General features: G+C 33.0%; 1 protein-coding gene across 1 annotated transcript in view; it reads right to left on the bottom strand.

Annotated features, from left to right (window-relative positions):
* retm (real-time) overlaps nucleotides 1-23164 on the bottom strand; it is a 157947-nt gene that overhangs the window by 14673 nt on the left and 120110 nt on the right. Inside the window, exons 5-12 of the mRNA XM_081751096.1 lie at nucleotides 22221-22336; nucleotides 20938-21053; nucleotides 15879-15997; nucleotides 8555-8744; nucleotides 7137-7225; nucleotides 5268-5405; nucleotides 3602-3722; nucleotides 529-647 (exon numbers count right to left, since the gene is read on the bottom strand). Of these exons, the coding sequence (XP_081607222.1) occupies nucleotides 529-647; nucleotides 3602-3722; nucleotides 5268-5405; nucleotides 7137-7225; nucleotides 8555-8744; nucleotides 15879-15997; nucleotides 20938-21053; nucleotides 22221-22336 (1008 nt within the window). The remainder of the gene's footprint in view (nucleotides 1-528; nucleotides 648-3601; nucleotides 3723-5267; nucleotides 5406-7136; nucleotides 7226-8554; nucleotides 8745-15878; nucleotides 15998-20937; nucleotides 21054-22220; nucleotides 22337-23164) is intronic.

The raw sequence follows: 23164 nt of genomic DNA, 5'->3' as shown, positions 1-23164 counted from the left end.
TATGGAGACTAGTCGAAAAATAACCTAATGTATGTACTAAATGTATGAAGTATGTTGGCTGTATTGGTTGTATGAAATAATACATACACATTTCACTGCAGATTTTGTAACCTTACTTTCTGATCACCCCTTTCAAACGTACAACTTGTACCGAGATTATTCACTGTTTTTTTTTATTCTTCACAAAAATTAGACGTACTGCATTAGTAATTTAGATCTAAACCAACAGATATGAAATGAAATTTTTGAGTTTTACGTCCCACGGTTATGTCGGTTAGGCTAAAGGAGACGGTGATGATGAGTAATGAATGAAATGGGGAATGAAGAAAGTGGGAGGAAACGGGAGAACCCCGAGAAACCCCACGCACACGGTGTTTGTCCACCACAAAGTTCACTTGGCGGGGGCTGGGATCGAACCCGGGACCCCAAGCACCAGAGGATCACTGAGCCACCGCGGCCCCCTAAACCAACAGCTAATTAATAAAGGTATACAACTCGGTATTTCAAGTGATATAATATTATACCTACCCTGCACGGTCCTCCTAAGAAGTCGGGAACATGTTCTTCAGCCATATAGTCTACTAAACCGCCAGCAGCTTGATAATCATTTCCACCATAAAATAAAAATTTGGTTCGAGTATTTTCATCTACAAACAATAAAAACAAAAATTAAGATGTACACTTTAAAAATCACAATAAAATTCAGTTATTGATTTGTTTACACATCCATCACACCGATAAGATAAACCAGAAAACACTGGTTTGGTTTTCGCCTATTATATCTGTCATTTTCTGAATTCCATTAAGCTTAAAGTAACCTAATACAAACACTCAAGACCAAAACAATTTTTGCTCATGTAATATAGTCCCAGTTTGAATAGTATGGAATATTATAATTATAGTGTAATCCGTTGCATTCTTATACAATAAAAATTTTGAGTAAAATTTTATTATTTGAGCTATTACATATTCATTGACGCTGTTCACCATTGACAAAAAAAAAAAAAAAAAAAAAGTTCCGGCACAAGTTACTCTTATTGTAAATAAATATTTTATTTTAAATTAATTAGATTCTATTACTGCTTTAACTATACCGAATAAATGACAATTATATCTTCCCTGCTTATTTTACAAATACGTTTATAATTGTTTTTCTGGGTTTAAATTACATTGGGTTATCTTGAACGTAACATTTGAGACAATTAAGATGCTCAAAATTTACCTCTGATGTGAAATACGAGGGCTGTCTAAAAAGTATCCAACCTTTGGCCAGAAAAATAGTTGCGAATACCTGACAGATTTGGGACCCTAATCCCCTTCAAAGTAGGCCCCTTGTGCTTCCACACACTTAGCCCACCGATCCTTCCACTGCTGGAAACACCGCTGGAAGTCTTCTTTTGGAATGTTGTTCAGCTCCGTCGTCGTGTTCCGCATTATGTCTTCTCTACTCTCAAAACGGGATCCCTTCAGAGGCGCCTTCAATTTTGGAAACAACCAGAAGTCACAAGGAGCCAGGTCTGGAGAGTAGGGAGGTTGGCGAACGGTTGTAATTCCATGTTTGGCTAAGAACGTGTGGATCAACTGGGATGAATGTGCTGGGGCGTTGTCATGATGGACGTGCCAGTTCTTCGCTGTCCACATGTCTGATCTTTTGCGCCGGACTGCGTCACGGAGTCGCCTGAGAACATCTTGATAGTACTCTTTTGTCACTGTTTGTCCTTCCGGTGCGTACTCGTGATGCACAATTCCACGGGCATCGAAGAAAACAGTCAGCAACACCTTGATTTTGCTTCGCACCTGCCGCGCTTTCTTCGGCCTTGGAGAATCGGGATGCTTCCATTGAGACGATTGTTGTTTTGTTTCTGGGTCGTACCCGTACACCCATGACTCATCTCCAGTTATCACGGAATTCAGATACCCAGGATCAGTGTTGGTGGTGTCCAGAAGGTCCTGTGCAACGTCAAAACGGGTGTCTTTTTGTTCCTGAGACAACTTGGGTACAAATTTAGCAGCCACTCGTTTCATGTTCAAATCGTCACGCAAAATTGCATGTGCAGAATCTTTACTCACTCCAACATCTTCTGCAATCTCCCGCACTGTCAAACGGCGATCTGCCATCACCAAATTTCGCACCCGCTCAACAACAGCTGCATTCCGAACAGTTTGAGGCCTGCCGCTACGCTGCTCACTCTCGACTGATGTGCGGCCATCTTTGAATCGGTTGAACCATTGTTTAATTTGTGTTACACCCATCGCATCTTCTCCAAACACCTGCTGAATCTTACGAATTGTTTGGCTTTGAGAATCGCCCAGCCTTTCACAGAATTTGATGCAGTATCTTTGCTCAATTCGTTCAGTCATCTTGCGAGAAACACTAAATCCGACGAACACTACCAACAGCACCTCACTTCGCGACCACCAGCTCACGACTGGCACACGCGAACGCGGTGAAAAAATTCAAGCATGCGCATTAAGGTTCCTCCTTCCACCGTGCACGGTGGCGCCGCCTGAGAATCACTACTTTGCGTGGAAAAAATTAAGGTCGGATACTTTTTAGACAGGCCTCGTATTTAGCATACTTTTAAAGATAAAAATAGTGAGATATCCATTCGTATAACAGCAACCATTCTTATTACTTATGTCCATTAATACACATCCTAATTTAACAAAGGTTTACATCGAACTGTCTTTTAGCATACTTTTAAGATTCTACGCCTCCTCCTCGAATTTCTTACAAGTATGTGAGGGGCGTCCAATAAGTTATTTACCTAGACAGGGCGGAATGCAGATAGCCTCACCTCATCATCACTTTTTTCGATGTAGTCCCCATGGAAGTCTATGCACCGTCGCCACTTTGTGGGCAGGGAAAAAATCCCAGAGAAAAAGTCTTTATCATGGCCTACAAACCACTGTGAAACGGCCTGTTGGACCTCGTTGTCCGATGAAAAACGTTGTCCCCGCAGATGTTTCTTCAGGTCTCGGAAGAGGAAATAGTCCCTAGGGGCCATGTCCGGACTGTAGGGAGGATGATTCAACACTTGGAAACAATAGCCAGGAATTTCTCTTGGTCCTCCTCAAAAAAGTCCAACAAGTCTTGGGACAGCTGCTTCTGCTTCTGTGCAGGCGTGAACATTCTGGGAACCCAATGAGCACAGACCTTTGACATGCCCAATCGTTAGGATGGATCCTTTGAATATGCCACATGGTGCTGCAATCTCGGACCTTCATACGGCGATCCTGCAAGACCATGTCCTCAACTTTCCGACACATTTCCGTGGTGATTGCATCCACGGGTCTCTCGGAGCGAGGGTCATCCTCAATGGACCAAGCGATGCTCCAACTTCCATTGTTTGCAAATCCATTGTTCGCGGCGTCACACAATTTGCTACGCGGCGTAACACAAACACTGCTCACGACCACTGCGTTGATCCGACTGACCTCAAATTGCCCAGCGGGGTTCCCCACAGTTGTCTTGGCGTGCGTCATTATGCTCCGTCCCTCTCTTTCTGTCTAGGTAGATAACTTGCTGGACGCCCCTCGTATATACATAAAGAGTATGTAGACAAGTTCTCTTGACAACAGGTTTGCACCTCGTACTCACCTATAAAAGTACTAACAAGCGTCCAAAGGATTGGAAATACTCGAGGTGCTCTAATAATGAGTACCAGACCCATCGTTTCTGGATAGTTTGCCTCTACAATTTCAATTATCCGAAGAAGAGCCTTAAATAAGAGGGAGAGAGAGAGAAACAAATCATTATTTTTTCCCTCTGGTTTTAACAACTTTTGTTTACAAGTAGTATGTGCATCACTGCTTAAAAAAATCAAACAATACATTTTGACTTTTACTTTCTAATGGCTTACATTAATGTTTAATCAGTCTGTTTTATATATTTTTTGTTGTAAATAGAATTTTTTTTTTCGAAAATTTGAATAAGTTCAATTTTTATAGTTCATATTGGATACGTTTCATATACAATAAATAAATAATCTATTTCAACAGAATATATATAAATGAAAGTCACTCTATGACTTGAACAAATTTTTAACATAAATCAGGTCCGGGCCTGGGAAGTTTTTATCATTTCACTTTGACGGTGCAACTTAGGGGAAGGGGACGAGGATATATTTTAAAATCATCGATATTATTATCGAATCCATAGTTTTCGGGGTCGCCGAGATGAACAGTGACAATTCCGATGCCGTTTAAATCCAAATTTAGCCCTGCAACTAGTAGAGACCTGCACGGGCCGAATTTTTTGGCCCGAGCCCAATCTAGCCCGAATGTATGTAGGCCCGGCCCACCCGGGCCCGAAAAGTTTTGGAGATTTTCGGCCCGAGATTATCATTTAACGAATGTCAATAATTATTCAAGAATTGCAATTAATCGGCCCCAGCCCCGCCCGACCTGAAGAGAAATCAGTGTCGGCCCGCCCAAGCCCAAAGAAATAATAGAGTCGGCCCGCCCAAGCCCAAAGAAATAATAGAGTTGGCCCGCCCAGGCCCGGCCCGTGCTGGTCTCCAGCAACTAAGGGGAGGGGGAGATATATAAAAATGATCAATATCAGAGACCGCTTCAGTTAATAGTAAAAAGTGACTGACTACTGGAACATATTACTAAGTTTTCTTATTTTAACTCAGTGAAGCGGGTAATTGACGCTAATATATATCTTCGAACAATATTTTGTATTATTATTATTATTTGATAAAAATGTTAGCAATACTTCAATTAAATGTAGAATCGCACTCACGTCTAAGAATACCTACAGCACATGTGCATTCAGAGAAAAGCATACATACTCTGACACGGTAAATAATGCGACTGTATCCAAACTAGTCACTGAACTGTACGTAGCTGGAATGTTATTGTATACCATAAGCAAATAAAGAAGATGTCAACCAATACAGAATCGGGGAAAACTTACCGAAACTGAAATAATCAAAATCTGCTTATCGACGTGTAAGACATATTCCATTTTTGGACTTATCCTCACAGGTAATAATTAAAACAAGCGTCTTTTTCGCCGGCAAATATGGCAGTCATTACTGGTTATTTAAAAAAAATCCCCAAGTACGAAAACTTTACAATATGTGGTTAGAATAAAGGAATACGAGACTAAGCGTCTGAAAATTAACTTTTAAAAAAAATGCTACATGAATTACATTTTATGATAAAAATGTACTAACGACAAATGACCGAAATTAAACTAGCAAAAACTTCCAACAAAAATATAGATTTAAACGAATAAAAGAAAATCAAATACTAACTTTAATTCCTGGTCGCCAAAGATGTCTCATATTAAGCCCTTCAAGGTCCACTAGAAGTGACCATGCAGAAATAGGCTTTCCGAGATTTCTGGTGGCTTCTTCTGTTAAGCGAAGTCCTTCCTCACATACATGAAGTGTCTGAAAATAACAAAAACAAATTATATATATATACAAATTCTAGTTTTACAGATATACTTACATATACTCTAAAGTTTCTGAAGAAAAGTGCTTTGGTATTTAAATGAATCTATTCTCCAATTAATACAAACCTGACTGCTGTAGCAATTAATGCATTAAGTAAAAGAACTATTACAACAGAATTATTATTAGGAACTATTTTAAAGAACCATTACGAACTTTTGACACTGGTAGTTTTCCAGAATGAACAATAATAATTTCTCCAAATATATACTTTGTTTCCCTCAGTTATCCTGCAAATCTTTACTGAAAGTACATACTAAATTGATATTTACAACATAGCTAACTGACTGTCTCATCATTTTACTTTATGTCTTCAAGTAACGTTAAATAATAATCGACCGTCTCATCATTTTACTTTATGCCTCAAATTAACGTTTAATAAGAATCGACTGTCTCATTATTTTACTTTCTTATGTATCAAATTAATGTTTAACAGGTATTTCAAATATTTAATATAAATAGAAATCAGTGATCTTGATTTTTTTTTTTAATCATATTATTATTATTCGAAAATTTGTTGAAGTCCAAACTCCAAATTCGATGTCTCATATTTTGGACTATAAATCTAGTTACAAAAACATTCATATGCATACTGAGCAACATGTGCAGTGTGTGTGTGTGTGTGTATATGTAACCGACCTTTCCTGGTGACTGTACAACACCAGAATAAATATATATTGCCTTTACACCTGTTTTATACCAACACTTTCGGGACGAATGGACCCATTTTGATTGGGTCAGTTGTCTTTAGCGTAGAGTGAAGGACGTTTTCTGGAAGTTACTAAAGAACGTACTCAATCGTGCCAAGAGCTATGCACGCACACACACACATTTATATTCACACATGAAAATAAAGCATATTCGCTGAATAGTTGAATGTCGAGTGTATGAAAAGAATATTTTATTAAGGTTACTAAAGTTTAATTGAAGTATTAGAACTAAAGATGTCATTTAATAATAATAATAATAATAATAATAATAATAATAATAATAATAATAATAATAATAATAATAATAATAATAATAATAATAATAATAATAATAATAATAATAATAATAATAATACAAGGACCTTAGCTAACCTCTTTGTCTTTCCGTAGCAAAATCCGTTTATCAATTATAATCCTTTTACTTTCAACCGTATATTCTATCATGTTTCGGAGTATACAGTTCATTCTCACAATGTCCTAACTATAATTAAGGATATGAACTGAAGCATGTTTATAATAATTTGTAAACGTATTCCGATGTTTACTGCGTCTAAATAAACAGATAACGTAAAAGATTTCTGCATATTTTTTTCAGAACATTAACACTTTCAAAAGTGCAAAAAATTTACATGATTACATTAACAAAATAGTGCAAGATGAGTTGCGCGTGAGTTTTCTTGGATATGCTGAGAAAAGTGTCCGAGAACTTCGTAACTGTATAGTATTGCTACATTAAGCATTACACGAAGTAAATAAAACTGTACCTTTACAAGAAAGCCGCTTTTTTCTTTTCTTTTTTTTTTTTTTGTAAATAGTATTCTAATTATTATTTAACGGGTGTCTGAGATGTGAAAAGGGTCACAGTCATTTTGACTTACAAGTAGAAAATATACATGATAATGAAAGGATATGTTTACAGTTATATATTTGCATAAGTCACTGAAAGTAGGAGACTTACCAATTTCAACAGACCATCCTCTCCTATTGATTTAATTAATCCTTTTACATCCATTTGGCCTAGACGCAGCAAATACAATGGTCTTCCCTCTGAAATATAGTTGTAAACAGTGGATTTTTAGCTCTTTCAATCAATTCCTCGTTAAAAAACAAATAAACATATGAACCTAATTCATAGTTTTTACATATCAGTCAAGGCAGCTTAACATAATCATGTTGTTTGTAGTAACAATGATAAGTATATATCATGTTAAAAGTCATACAAAATACCAGGTTCATAATTATCTTTAATAATGGTGATTTCATCATCGCAAAGTTCATGAGTTCATGACCCGGAGTTCACGGCAAGTTAAGACAATTTTGGAAAAAGGAGCGTGCATTACTCACTTTTATAGTTGAACCTCTCATGAAGTTTTTGAAATAACTAACAAAAAGTTGTTGCAGAAAAAGAATCAAGATTAAATTATATCATATAGTTTTAGAGAGAAATAATGAAGATTATGTTTTTAATCATTACGATTCTTTAACGATTATCAATTAAAATTAACAATCAATTAATTACTACAAAATTTAAACGGTTAAATTAAAAATTAACAATTTCTAACGGATTAATTTAATATAATTCTTTAAAGATTACCAATTAATTACTACAAAATTTAAACGGTTAAATTAAAAATTAACAATTTCTAACGGATTAATTTAAGATGATTTTTTCAAGATTATCTGTTAACTACTACAAAATGTAAACGGTTAAATTAAAAATTAACAATTTCTAACGGATTAATTTAATACACTTCTTTAAAGATTATCAGTTAACTAGTAAAAAATTTAATCGTTTAAATTAAAAATTAACACAATTTGTAATTAATTAATTTAATATGATTTTTTAAAATTATTATCAGTTAAAAATTAACTGCTGACAATTTCATCGGTTAAACTAAAAAATTAACAATTTTTAACGGATTAATTAATCGTTAATTGTTACGCATTAATTACAAACCTGGTATTGTCAATTTGTTTACATATCTGTCTAAAACTTCAGAGCTCGAGTAGGTATTGACTTTAACACACAGAAAAGTAATCTAATAAAATCACTGTAAAAAAAATCTTTTATCGAAGTATTTTTTCCACTGTGATTGAATGTATGGAAAATATATACACATTTTGCTCTTGTAATATAGTTTTTCGTATGTAACCTATTAACTTGACTAATAATTCAATAACTCATTAAGAAATGTTATATTTGGAAAACTGAATATTTTACATAAATAGTATTAACTAAACCATTTTTTAAAATCTCTTCTTAATTTAGTAGAAGAATATCTTATTTGTTTTATCTATACCAAATACTGATATATATATATGTTTTTTTTTTTTTCCTTATGACGATAAAAGCCGACTTAATAATAATTTCCTTACCTTTATCATGATAGTGCCATCCCCCTGGGAAATAATCTTTAACAACTTGTGGAGTTTGATATTCAGATAAGATACGATCCACTTGATACTTTTTCCTCCAAACTAGAGACTGGGATAACATCTCTCTTGCTTTTTCGACATTGAAATCTCGAGCTCGCAAGAAACGAAGCAAAGTGGCGTCATTAGGGACCTACGAAAAAATACATTAAAATGTTGTATGTAAATATTAAATATGATAAAAGAATTTTCAGCAGAACTAAAATCAAAATCTAAGTGTTTTCTTCTTTCTTTCTTTTAGTTTTGAAAGTTCCGCCCTCTTCTGGGTATTCTTGGAAGCTAAAACTAATATACATATGGGGTAAAAGCATGGGGCGCAAAAAAAATGAAATCTTTCATTTAACGCCCTACAATTATGTCTTTTAGGCTATGGGTGACTGACGACTCATAAAAGTGAATGATTATGGAAGAAATGGCGGAATGAAAATGTGGGAGGAAACGGGAGAACTACGGAGAAAATCCACGGGCACGATATTATCTACTTCAAACTCTTATGTCTACAATCGAACCAAGGACGCCTCACACCAGAAGTGAGAACTCTTACCACTGAGCAATCGTACCCACATGAGTAACAGAAAATGCATTTCTCGCCGATCGCAATTATTCATTTGTTGTCAGATCTTTTGCATATAGAAATAAAACCATGTGATTTGGAACGTAACTTTTTTTTTTTTTTTTTTTAATTGTGTCTGCGTTCAGTGTGTTGTAAGAGTAGGTCATAGTACTAAATACGCCTAGGATAGAACTATCGAGCTTGTTTGGTGTTTCATATTGTTATATTTCATCAAGCTAAACTTTCTAACTAAACATGCATTTAATTCTAGCTGCAGAAATTACTGAAGGTGCTTTTGAAGAAATACAATGTCTAAACTAATGTAAAATGAAGTTATATTTGTGCATCTGTTTTCTTGGTCCTACCTGAATATTACTTTGCTCATTCGATACAAAAATCTGTCACAATATTTTGGGAATAATTCCTCACACCAAAATAATAAAAATATTTATATGGACCTGTGGTCGGAAGTTCACATTTCATAGTTATAGGGTGCCGAAAACGTGAAAAAATGAACTTTACAAATCCATAGTTCCACTACTATAGGAACGATCGTAAGTCGGATTAAGACACCACTGAGGAACTAGTATGTGAACTATCCAAATATCCATCTTTCAGAACCTCCGGTACTTGCACTATCATTTTTAGAGAGGCTGTTTGGGAGTACTTGATCATTCTCCACCTACCTCTCTAAAAATTGGTGTGCAAGCACTGGAGCATTCTTAAACATGGATATTTGGATAATTCACATACCAATTCCTCAGTGATATCTTTACCTTACTACGATAGGTCCCATAGTAGTGAAGCTATGGACTTTATAAAATTCACATGTTTCACGTTTTCGCCTCCCTATAACTCCGAAACTATCCACTTTTGAGCACAGGTCCACATGAACTTTTTTTCTTATTTTGATGTGAGGAATCTGTTCGCAAAATATTGTGACACATTTTTGTAACACCCTATATATATATATATATATATATATATATATATATTATTCAGATTCAGTTCAATGTACTCTTTACATCACCAAGCTGGTTAGCCGAAGAATGATAGAAAGATATGTGATAAATAGTACATTTATCAGAAATGTAAGCAGAAGCTATAGCACGTGAGATTTTTTTTTTTTTTTTTAACGTTCCTCATATAAGTAACAGTACCATTATATGTTGCAATCACACTATAGTGGTGAACAACTTTTAAATCATTATAAATAAATCCAAAATAATAATAACAGCAATAATAAGAATAATATTCCTTAAATAATTTCAGAAGGAGCATCTGCACAAAGATCAAATAAATATGGTCATTGATTTTAAACTCCTTGTACTGAATCAGATACGATAATCTTCGAGTTCATCCTACGATAAACTTCAATTCATCTTCATTTCAACTAGTCTGATTTACGTTCCCTTTCAAAAAGATCAACTTGACAAGATTTAAGGAAATAGAAATTGAAATTGTTGCGTATTCATTTGTACAGAAAATTTTTCATGTCCCCATTCTTTGTATTGATCACCTTAAATAAAGCTGTTCTACCCCAGATTTTACTATTGCAGTAATGAAATAAAGAGACAATGGTTCGTTTGGTTTGGTTTGATTTGAGTTTAAGTTTAGCGTCCCTTTTAGCAGCGAGGCTAACTGAGACGTGGACTACAGCTTAATGTGGGATCCAAACAACATAGACTTCCACCGGGTCTCCTGTACCAAAGGCGCCTATGCTAAGTGCTAACCATATAGCTTCGAGGGAGATCGCAAAAAAACGAATTAAAAAGACATTATTCCTCAACTGTGTTATAGGAATGTATGTGCTGAGTTTTTAGCAACGCAGACTTCCACTATGCAAGAATTATTTAGTCCTACGCATAATAGGACATAAATACAATTTGCGCTGTTCAGATTTTTATTTTATTCAGATCACTTCTGGTTTAAAATACAAAAACGCATTTCATATTCGTCTATATTATCCCTCTATTAAGCTACTCATGTATCAAACGTTTTTATTATAAACCACGAGTATAAATCTTTAAACTAACACAAACGCTAATTTTCCCTTAATCAAATTGAAAAAACAATGCACTTAATTGTTATTAATAATAAAACACGACGATTCATTCTGCTCGAAATTTGTACTTATGAATGTTTGCCATTCCTTCTGGCTTATGTATTTTTTTAGTTTTTACATTAGTGAAGGACTATAGACAAATTCTTGAAATTCATATGATATGACAGTACTTCAGAGAATAAATAAGCGCTATATTTGACCTACCTCAATCTATATTATTTACCATGTAATTATTCGTGAGTTGATAATGCTATATGAAACTGGTAAATATTTTTGAAGTAACATTTTTATATTGTAAATTTCAAGAAATCACTCTTCGTATACTCAGTAGAACACTGATCTTCTAAAGGTAATGCGAAAAGTTATCTTTGCAGAGTAATGCGATTTGATTAATTGTCAACCAAAATGCACTAAATATTTTTCTTAATTACGTCTGAACTTTTAAAAGAAACATTATTGAACTGGTGCTTTGAGCAGTGTAAGCTGTGACGATAAATAACCTGATACTCCTACAGACAACATGAATGTCAATGCACAAGCGATTCTAGCTGTATAAAATTTAAAAGTGCTTTTGATGAAATATTACAAACAGATTACTTGAGTTTAAAGTATATTCTATGTCTACTTGTGCATTCAGTTTTGGTGCTACTTGAGAAAATTACTTTGCTTGTTCTATACGTTACACAGATCGACTTCAGTGTACTTTATTTGCTGTAAAAATGCGCCATTCGCATTAAATAAGAACGGACTGGCAAATTACAGAGGTGATAAGAAATACACTTGAAAATAAATGTAAGCAGAAGCTACAGCAGTGAGAGATCACAAATATGTTTTTTTTAAATTTTTTAGCAAACGTTCCGCATGGCATAGAATTATTGGAGGTACATACGCCTAAAAGGCTGCGATGATGCAAAGAAAAATAAAGAAATAGACTGAGCTCATAGATAGAATCTCTCACTATGGACGGAAGAAGAGAATACCAGATGACAAGGCACAATTTCAGAACCATATAAATTCTTGATATCTGAAAGATATAAGAAACAAGAAAAGCATACGCTGTAACGAACCCCAAAATTAAGTTGGAAAATACAGTTCGTTCTCATATTTTAATTTTTTATTTATTTATTTCTAAAGGAGAAACCAGAGCATCGTCCGAAACAATGTTCAATTATGAAAAATCGAGAAAATAATCGGTTTTATATCACACTAATTCCACTGTAAACAAAATGTACAACTGAATCGGTCAAACAAACCCGGGTTTTCGTCTTACCATGCCGATGCGTTAACCATTGCGCTGCCCATCGTTGAGCACCCACTTCAAGAAAGGAAATATGTATGGCTGTTCGGAGAGCGGACTGAATGGCATAGTGCTTAACACGTCGGCACTGTAATCCGAAGATCTAGATTCGAACTGCGGTCCAGTCGTGCATTTTTTCCACTGTTTATACATATTCGTTTACTTCCCTCGAAAATATTCAGAAAAAATATTATACACTAAAGTGTGTCGCTATATCTCGAGGGGGGGGGGGAGAGAATAACCGGTCAGATAGCGCATGTTCATCTCGATAGTGCATGGCCATTTTTATCCACTTCACTTCCATTGTTTTTGGCCTTCGGTGGGCTACAATCCATTACTTTTATAATTCAAATAGCTCCCTCATCTTGCTTTATAACTCTCGTTAATCCACTGGTACTCCACAAATCCGTAGCGGCGCGCTAGTTTTTATATCATGTCACATAAAACACAGTCTGAATAACTATTTTCCACTTACGTTTAGATTTTGTAGTATTTAAATTTCAATCTTTAAAGTTTTCACATAAATTATTCTGTTTAAATATTTTGTCAATTTCTCTGAGAAATTGAACTTATTTGTGATGCTAGTATAACAACAGCTAGGAATTTTAGGTCCAAATTTTGGAGAAAAAGGTACGAATTTCACACGTAAATATCCATACAAACAGTACCAGAACTATTTGCATCATGTATAAGGACTCAAAATTCACTGATGTGTTAAAAAGTTTAGCTAAAACAAGTCCCAAACACAATATTATTAAAGTCCGTTTTTTAATTTTTGTTTTTTAAAGGGAGGCTGCAACTATGGCCATTAAGTAAGGCTCGTGGATATATGCTTAGCGTACGCACCTTTGGCAAAAGGAGATCCGATTCAATTCCTAGTGGAAGCTCATGTGGTTCGGATCCCACGTTTAACTGTAGGTTGACGTTACATACAGCTTCTGGATTAAACAGGACAATAAAATCCAAATTGAGGTCCAAACCCATCTAGTTACTAAGTAAATATTTAGATGAGAAAAGCATTCAACAATATCCATTGATGATAGCCGTGATTGGTCAGTTTCATATGAATCCAATGTTCTCGGGACTGCTGCCAGAGTGAGTGTTGCTGTGCTGAGCTTTCGTTACCATACAGCGGCAACATCTTCAGAGCTATGTGTTGGAGTGTGCTGGTCGTACAATTTATATTGTAGTCTTTAGGAATTGCTGCATTTCTATTGGTTGTTTTTGTTGGCCAATGGCGTGCTCTGATTTTGCTGGTGGAAACTGTTCTCTGATTGGCTGATGGTTCTTTTCGTACTGAGAAGCTGGATCCAGATGTCAGGTAGATGATAACCTTCGTCTCTGTTGATGAATGGCTTGTATGTACGGATGAATAGAGATTCATGTATTTTCCTGTCCCAGAACTTTCATATGGTCACCTTTTACTTTCTACTCAACAGCTTTCGCCTACCGTTATTGCAGTGAAGCGAAAGTAATGGCGAAGCCGCACACGCTTAATGTTCTTTGTTTAATTATTACAGGAATAAAATACGGAAAGGGAGAATTATAAATAAATAAATAAATAAATAAAAAGTTTTAAACAGTGCAAAAAGGTGATGATATTGTGTAAAGGTGCAAAATTGTACTTATATTGAAAGAAAAGTGCTTATAGTAAAAGAAAAGAAACAAAACACAGGAAGAAACAAAACACAGGAATGTTTATTGTATTTCCTTTGCAAGGCAAGCTAATTTGAGCATTTTAATGGTATAAGAAGAAAGTACAGAACCTTAAATTTCTAGCTTTAAGTATAACATATTTTAATCTGAATTTTTAAAAATATAATAATAATAATAATAATAATAATAATAATAATAATAATAATAATAATAATAATAATAATAATAATAATAATAATAATAAAAACTAGTGGCTTTCTAACAATCAATTCTGTAAATACTTCGATCCAAAAAGAAATTCGCCATTACAGTGCATTCACTTGTTACCAGATTTATTTAAAAGAACAGTACCTTTAAGGAAAGGGATAGTATATATTGTACTACTTATATTCTTTATATCCGAAAGTGAACTAAAAACAATAAAACAAATCCAAGAATATATATATATATATATATATATATATATATATATATATATACACCAATGCTCAAGTGCTCTCTATTTTAATTGCTTACAAATTCAGATTGTAACTGTAATTTTTATTAGAACAATTAGAAAGGATGAGCTTGTGTTTACTGGTTAATATGAGGATCTTGTAAGTGCAGGAATTTCTCTCAAAATTATTTCTGAAGAAAATCTCTATGTTCATGTTCTTCTCCATGTTCTTCATCTTCTCTTCATCTTCATGTTGGAAGGATATATAGTTTTGAATTTCATATTAAGTTGTAAGTCTACGTCTCATAGAACGTGTGAAAAAAGAAATGCTGAACTACAACAATCAACTGAATTTTGTTTCTTCCTATGTTTTGTAATTATTGTAAAGTAAATAAAAATAAAAATTATATAAATACTAATAATAATTTATTTTTTAAGAAGTACGCATACATCGTGAAAATGAAACGAAATTAAATGAAATATTGGAGTTTTACGTCTCACAGATATGTCATGTGGGCTAGAGGATATGGTGACAGTGAGAAATGAATAAAATGGTGGAATGAAGAAAGTAAGAGCAGACGGGAGAACCCCGAGGAAACCCACGTACACGGTGTTTGTCCACCACAAAGCCCACTTGGCGCGAGCTGGAATCAAACCAGGGACCCCACGAACAGGAGGTGAACGCTCTACCACTTGGCCATTGCGACCCTCACATCGTGAAAAGTATGATAAATGTGCAAACTAGTAATTTCCTCAGAGGTGGCTTGCTTTTACAAATATAAACTGTGCTGGCGAAAATAATACCTACAGCTAGATAGTGTAATAATTATTTCTTGCATATTGATCTAATATGTCAGCTAGCATAAATATAGGAAGTAGAGTTGATTATCGTAGAACCTGGAATTCGCAGCAACAGAAAAAATACTGAAAAACTACAAAGTGGGGTTCCAGGTGATATATTTGAAAAAACATTCCAACGGATTTTCAGGTTTCAAATTACATAGTTCTCTACTATTTAATTTAATCTTAAAAAAACTTTACATATTCCCTCATATGCTTGAAAAACAAAGTAGGATATTGTTTGTCTAACATCAAGTATTGGGATTTGCGCACTTGGGAAGGCGTCTTTACATAAAATAAAAATTTTGATTGAAATGACTGAAATAAAAGTGATATAAAAAAATTCACACTCTGGCTACAGTTGATAAAGTGCTTAATATAATAAAATTTATACTTTGAGTTAACGGAGATAATCCATACCTTTCCTTTCTGAAGATCGCCTACCCACTTCCTCAACTGAACGAGTCTTGATTCTTGCATGAGCGTAAGTTCTCCCAAATAACGTTGAATGTAATCGGCTTCCAATTTGAATTGGGAATCTGAAAATATAGTAATATAAATACATGCTTATTACTGGACTTCTGTTCTTACATATGCTATAAGTACGAGAGAAAAATTGGTAATTCTACGCCAATAAATATCTAATTTTAATGAATGTAAACAAACCTTGTTATGTTTAAATTCCAACACTAGCTTATGATTTCGGCTACTTTTGTCAAAAGTTACAGTACAAGCAGCCTAAGTCATAAGCTAGCACAGGTTCTGAATACAAGAAGGTTTATTCACATCCACTAGAAAACAGAAAAATTATATAATGTTAACAATCTAAAAGTACGTTTTGTTACTGAAAATATTACTACTTTTGAAGAAGAATAACAAATTCTTTGGACAACACTCGTGAGAACTGTGATAATACGTGCAAACTTATGATTTCTTCAGAAGTGATTTATTTTTTACGAATATACAGGGTATTGTGGAAATATTGCCTAGAGCTAGACAGTGTAAATTCATCATTTATCCTATTATCGAATGATTGTTTTGCAGCTACTCATAGAATTTAAATATAAATGAGTTCAATGTGATTCTTTATAAATTAAATTATACAGAACCACACACAGGCCAAACTGTATTAACAGTTCTTCATGAAGATTTTTTTTTCCTACCATGATATGGCCAACATTAAAAATATTTACCCAACATTAGATAAGTGTTGACCTCATTTCGTTTTTGTTAGAAACAAAGTATATAGTTACACTTCTGAAAAAATATTTGCAAAATTCAATTACTTCTGAAAAAAATTTTGTTTTGATGCAGTGATATGTTATTAACAACTGAACAGTTGTTTTACTCAATGTACAAAGATGATAATGAAATCTAACTAAATAATATAAATTTCAGGATGAGTTAATTCTTGAAAATTTGAATTTGATGGAAGAAAGATATGTAAGAAACAATATGACAAAACTGGTTTTGATATGCAATATTAAACCGATACTTAACATACCGCGTTACATATAAAACTTTAGTAAGAAAGTAGAACGAAATACCTTCTCTCCAGAAAAGTACGAAGTTGAATTGAGCCGTTCCAGTTAGTGAAGGAAAACTTAATATAGACTTGTTTCCTGGAAATCCACTCTTAGCGATCAAAATAATTGCCCGTCTATTTTGGAACTATATATTCTAAGGGAAGGAGGAATAAATTCTACAATCTATACACATACGTAGACATAAGAACTGGCTGCCATAGAGCAGTTTGGTATTACTATTCGAACACCTCAAATGTAATTTCCAAGCGTTTAAATTGCACTAGCTTTTGCTGAATTCGCCTTTACTACCTGGGAAGCCTTAATTTATCCATGCAGTCATGACAAAATAAATCAATCGAACTTTTTATTATTGTTAGCAATAGTAGTATGCAGAATTTTCTTTTTATTGCACAAACATGGGCGTAACCATAAAGATATACCATTATTCACCAAACAAAAGTAATACGGAAAAGACATACGAATATAATAGAACAACTAGCAAGAACATTGCCAGATAAGATTATTGGAATGGGAACAAGTGCTTCTTTAAATAAATAAAAAAAAAGTATTCTTATAATAGAGGTAAAATAATCTAGTCTAATGAATATCTACCATATACATATCATATACTACACTTTAACACTAATCTACGACAATGAAGCCTTAACACTAAAATCATTACTCACTAAAAATAAGTAATCAAATCTAATCCAGCCAAACTTCCTCAACAGATTAAATTAAAGTAATGAATTATTAATAACAGCATAAACATAGAAATAAACAGAAAATAATATTCTCAACAACAAATTAAATCCTCACATTTCAAGTCAACTTTATTTACATTTCATACATCATCATACGTTGTGTAAAATATTATCAGGACTATAAAATCAAATTGTGAATTATATAAATAAATGGAAACAACACTTGTGCAATAACATAATCAGAATTAAATATTTAATTCACGCATTGTTATGAATAAATCAGTCAGATACATACCAATTTATCGTGTAAGTTAGTTTATTTCTTTTCTTTATTACTACTATTTAAAAACTCTACGTCATCAGTGCTTAAAGTGTCTTAAAAAAAATCAAGTATGCTCCCTGTCAGTAAACTCTACAGAAGTAAAACGGTACTAACCATGTTCTATTTATAATAACAAAACCTTATCGTAATTGCGAGCCATAATATACACGGTATGATATACTGAAAAAAATAGTAAATAATAGTATCTTTATGTAATCAATAGTATTACATCTTATTGATGATCAGCAACAGACTCCTATAAATTATATCGGGGAAAATATTATATGAATTTTATTTCAATTTTGTTTTTGGATAGAAGTGTTAATGGTGGAAAGAATAATATATTAATCTTGTACTTGAGGAATATGAAGAATTTTCGAAGATCAGACATGGTTTCATTCCTATAGCACTTCTACTAACGCTACGACATCAAGTCGAATTCTAACTTCTGTACGTAAAATACACTTACACTCACTCTAAGCACTGCCCAGTATGATTGGTTTAAGTTTCCAATACGAAAGAATAAATGTTCATTATTAAAAGTGCACATGAGAACTCACCCAACAACAACCAGTGGCTTGTTTTCATGTGTATCATAAATGAATAAAACACCAATAGCAGCTTATTACATAACAACGTGCTAGTACAAAAAGAAAATAAAACTTTTGATGCATTTGAGGACTTGCTGAGGATGCAAGTGAAAACATCATGGACAGTGATGGGAAAACAAAACGAAAACTACAGAGATCAGGTGAAACCAAATTAATTGTTATTACGTTGACTCTTCTCCCTTGTAACAAAATTAAATTCATTTCTTGGCAATGTGATTAACCATTAATACATCATAGCTACACATGAAGTAACTCAGAAGTAAAAGAGTTTGTGCACAACCAAATAAAGCAATAGACAGTTGTCTGACTGTAACTAAACTTTCAATATAACATGTTAATTTTCTACGAACTTCAATTTTCATTTGTTTCAATCAACTCAGTTCTACTCGAATACATATTCCAAAATTACTATTGAAATCGAATCTGGTCATGTTAGAATTAACTTCAATATGTACTGTGCATTTATTTAAGGCAATTTACTAATTAACACTGCACAATAGTTACTGCGTTTGCAAAATTCTCAAAAAACAAAAGTTTAGCTTTCTCTTGTCAATAATTCTAATTGTTAAGTTTTCAAAATTTGTTTCTTTACGAATTTAGTAAGTAATTAATTTAACCAATCAGTTTTATTTGCAGCTTGATTTCTTTCTGACTTTTTCCTTCTCTTTAAATATGTAACATATTGTTTATAACGCAAAATGGCAACCGAATCTTCTTATTAAAACCTGAAACTGAATTTATGAAATAAAATGAAACTCCCACCCCCCATATACATATTTATGCATCAAATTACATTTATACTTGGGATGTGCGACCAATAGACTTTTAACGAAAATGAAAATCAAATAGTGACCAAAATAGAGCCTGGATTGAGAGATTGTGGGATGTTATAGTACCATAAAAAGTTGAAGTAACTGTGGAAAAGGTTACACTGGATCTGGTTGATGGTAACCTGTGATTTTGTTAGTAGATTGAAGTTTTGAGTTAATAACTACAATCGTTATTATTAACGTTGTAACACTTTATATGTTTACCTAAATAATAAAATATACTTAATATTATTCGTAGTATTTACATCTGCATGAGTACTAACAAAGAATAACATTTTACTTTTACGAGTTAACATCCGCCTAACCGTGTCAGTGAGGTAACTGCAGTGACTCCCAGTTTACTTTCTGAAAATGTTATGATTAGTCAGAAAGCGGACTGGGTAACATGTTAAGTCGAAGACCCATGCTCTACTTTCGATCCAATCTAATTTTCTAGAACTTTGAATTTCATTAAACTCGCACTTATAAAGGATATGATATGAGTATATGCAATCTTGTTTAAAAAATCTGTCTACCTAGAATATATCTATTAAAAACTACATTCCGGATTGACCATATAGTTTTTCCTATTAGACATGTTTCTAGGTAAAGAGGTTTTCTAAGCAAGATTGCATATCCTTGCCTGCAAATTCAAATTTAAACTGCAACTGTATTCTCTCCTGAATTTTAAATTGTGAAAAATATTGATTCAATATTACTAATCCATTTCTAATTTCATCAAGACACCAAAAGGGTAACCACAATCAAATATATTTAGCTTGCTTTTAATTTCAAGAAGCCAACTCAATGAATATATTTAACGAATGATATCAATATTATACGTCAAGAAATATTTGCAATAAGAAACAACATTTCGCTATTCCCAATAAACGTGACGTCATTAAAAGAAAGAATCAAAGCAGCATATTCTATCCTTCCATACATGGATCTTCTACGTCATTGGCATAATTACCGTTTTCCGCTGTCGAAAATGCCTTATATCGGTTTAAACAGTGATAGATCAAGTCGTCCTAAGTTGATTCAGAATCTCATAAACACCATTAAAAAATCCTTTTCCACTGATAGCTGCAATTTAACAAAAACTTATTTCCTTAAAAAATAAAACTCCCATCACTGGTCATGTTTCACAAAGCGGACAACAACGCAAATAAAAGTTTAAAAATAACAACAACAAAAGCCATTTTGTAATATGTGCAAGGTGAGAAAAAAACATGACCTGTGCATTTGAGGTCAAAATTTTACTCCACCTTGACACATGTCTGGTTTTTATCCAAATTATCCCATAATAATTGGCTGTATTACAAAACATGGACGTGTTACTTCAGGTGAGATGAGAGGTGTCCAAGTTGCTATTTCTGTTGCATTCGAGATCTGTAACATACATATGAAGACAGCATTTGATATTGTTACAACATTATAAAAGACATAGCTGTGCTATAACAACAGTCTTGAAGATATTCTTCAATAAATACCTATATATATTTACCTCTTGAACACATCTGGGGTTTCTGACTCTTTGCACCGGAATGATTCAAATTGGAGGCTGATGCACCCAAATTTAGTTCCTCGGAACAGTTTGATGGACTACTACTGGAGCGATCCCTGAAAACATACAAAAACACCACTAAGTGATTCTATTTTCTTACATATTTAGGTAATAATGATAAGTATGATTTCGAACTATTACACATTGTAAGAAAATTTAACGCATGAATACACGGTTGCTTGAGAGTAAGTTGAAGTAAACACTTTATAGAAATATTCTTTTCTCTTTTGTTTGCACAGTTTCTCTATTAAATTACTCTCTTCCATCAGTTTATTGTTTTGTTGACTTATGCTATTATGTTTATTGTTGTCAGACTTTGGATTATCCATTTTCCATGTACGTCAATTACTCATTACTACTCTGATTTTACTTTATTGTAACTTTCTCTCTTTTATTTCTTGAAACTTGGCAACATTTAAATGAAAATTTAAAATGAAAACTTCAATTAGGAGCCACTCTACGTAAATTTTTTTTACCGTATTTTGGAATTTACTTATATTGTAATTTTGACGTATGACGAAACTTGAGTGTAACATAATTGAGGTGAATAGAATCAATCAAAAACTCATTAGTTTCCATTCTTATGTGTTCCATTTGGGACCATTCCGTTCTTTATGTTTTCCATTTGAGACCATTCTATTTGAATCATGGTTCCAAAATAGAAAAACCTCTTTGCAGTGATAGTTTCAGTTCAATTTCCAATGAAAATAGTCTCGGAACATAGTAGAACCATGAAGAATGCAAATCATGAACTTAAACCAAAATTATTTTAGTTCATTCAGATATGTTGATAAACAAATGATTTGAAATGTCATCTACTCTAATATAGAGAATAAGTTTCTGATTAGACACTGCCAGGTCCTTAGAACGTACACAACGCACGCAACTAATTACACAATTAAATTGAGGAACTACATAACTAGTAAAAGTACTCAAAATGAAGATTTAAAAAGCAGATAATTAGTTTTTAATAATTCTGTATTTAGAACTGTTAGTACTTAAGTAATCTGACAGCAATGAAATAAATAAATAAATAAATAAAAAGAGAAATGGGTGACTTGGAAAACATTTTCAGTTCTTTACTATCATATCAAAATTTATATATTGTTACAAAGCAAAAATGTAACTACAATTTAGTACTTAATAGCATATTCATTAAAACAAACTACTTATGTATTATTATAGAATCTCTTAAAAGATCGTTATATTGTTTATAAGCCTACCTGCGCTCCTCTCCAGGTAGACTAAGAGTAGACTTCGGTGGAGGTGTCCATGGTGGAACATATGTAATACCTTCTTTCTTCAATTCATTGACAAAATGTTCTATTATTTCTTTGCCCTACGGGAAAACAAAAAGAAGAAAATCAGGGTATATAAAAATAATTTTAACAAATTTTATTTAATTATATTCCAACCAGCATAAAGTTCATACAATAATGATATTTAGTTTCAATTATTCAAAATCATTTCCATCGAACATCTGAGTACATCCCCGTATTTTACTTTACATCTACAACTAAACAAATATATTCATATTTATTTCTGAGGTTTGTTCTCAGCAATTAAAATAATGATAACTGAAGATCCTCTTTGGGACAGGAATTAAAGTTTACTGCTAATCAACACAAAAATAAATTGAATCCACGAGATTATTTACGAACAGATTATTTATGACTAATAAAAATATATTTATGGCTATTAACAGATTATTTATGAATTTCGAAACGTTATTCTTTATAAAGTATACAGACACTAATTTGACTTACAATTTTTGTAAGGTTCGTATGGTATTTACTTTCTTTGCATCATAGTATTTTATCATTATTATTATTATTATTATTATTATTATTATTAATGTAATTATATACTGTTATCTTGACATGTTCTTGCATACACTTCTATAATGTAAAGCTTGGTAGTCAAATCAGAAATATACTTTACACCATTTCTAAGAATTATTGGTATCCATCCTCTTTTTTTTCTTTCTTTTTTTTATTATTCATTCGTTGAAATTAAAGCATTGATAAACATCAAATATCTACAGAAATACTATCACAGAACCAAAGACGTTTTAGCGAAAGACGTGATAGCCACGTGAGAACTTGTATTCGTTTTAATTACTGAATTGTTTTCATCTGCTTTCTCTATTGAATAAGAATAGATTATA

Source organism: Thermobia domestica, chromosome 3 (assembly GCF_964235325.1).
Source record: "Thermobia domestica chromosome 3, izTheDome1.hap1.1, whole genome shotgun sequence".
Taxonomy (NCBI): Eukaryota; Metazoa; Arthropoda; class Insecta; order Zygentoma; family Lepismatidae; genus Thermobia; species Thermobia domestica.
This window is presented reverse-complemented; position numbering and strand designations above follow the sequence as displayed.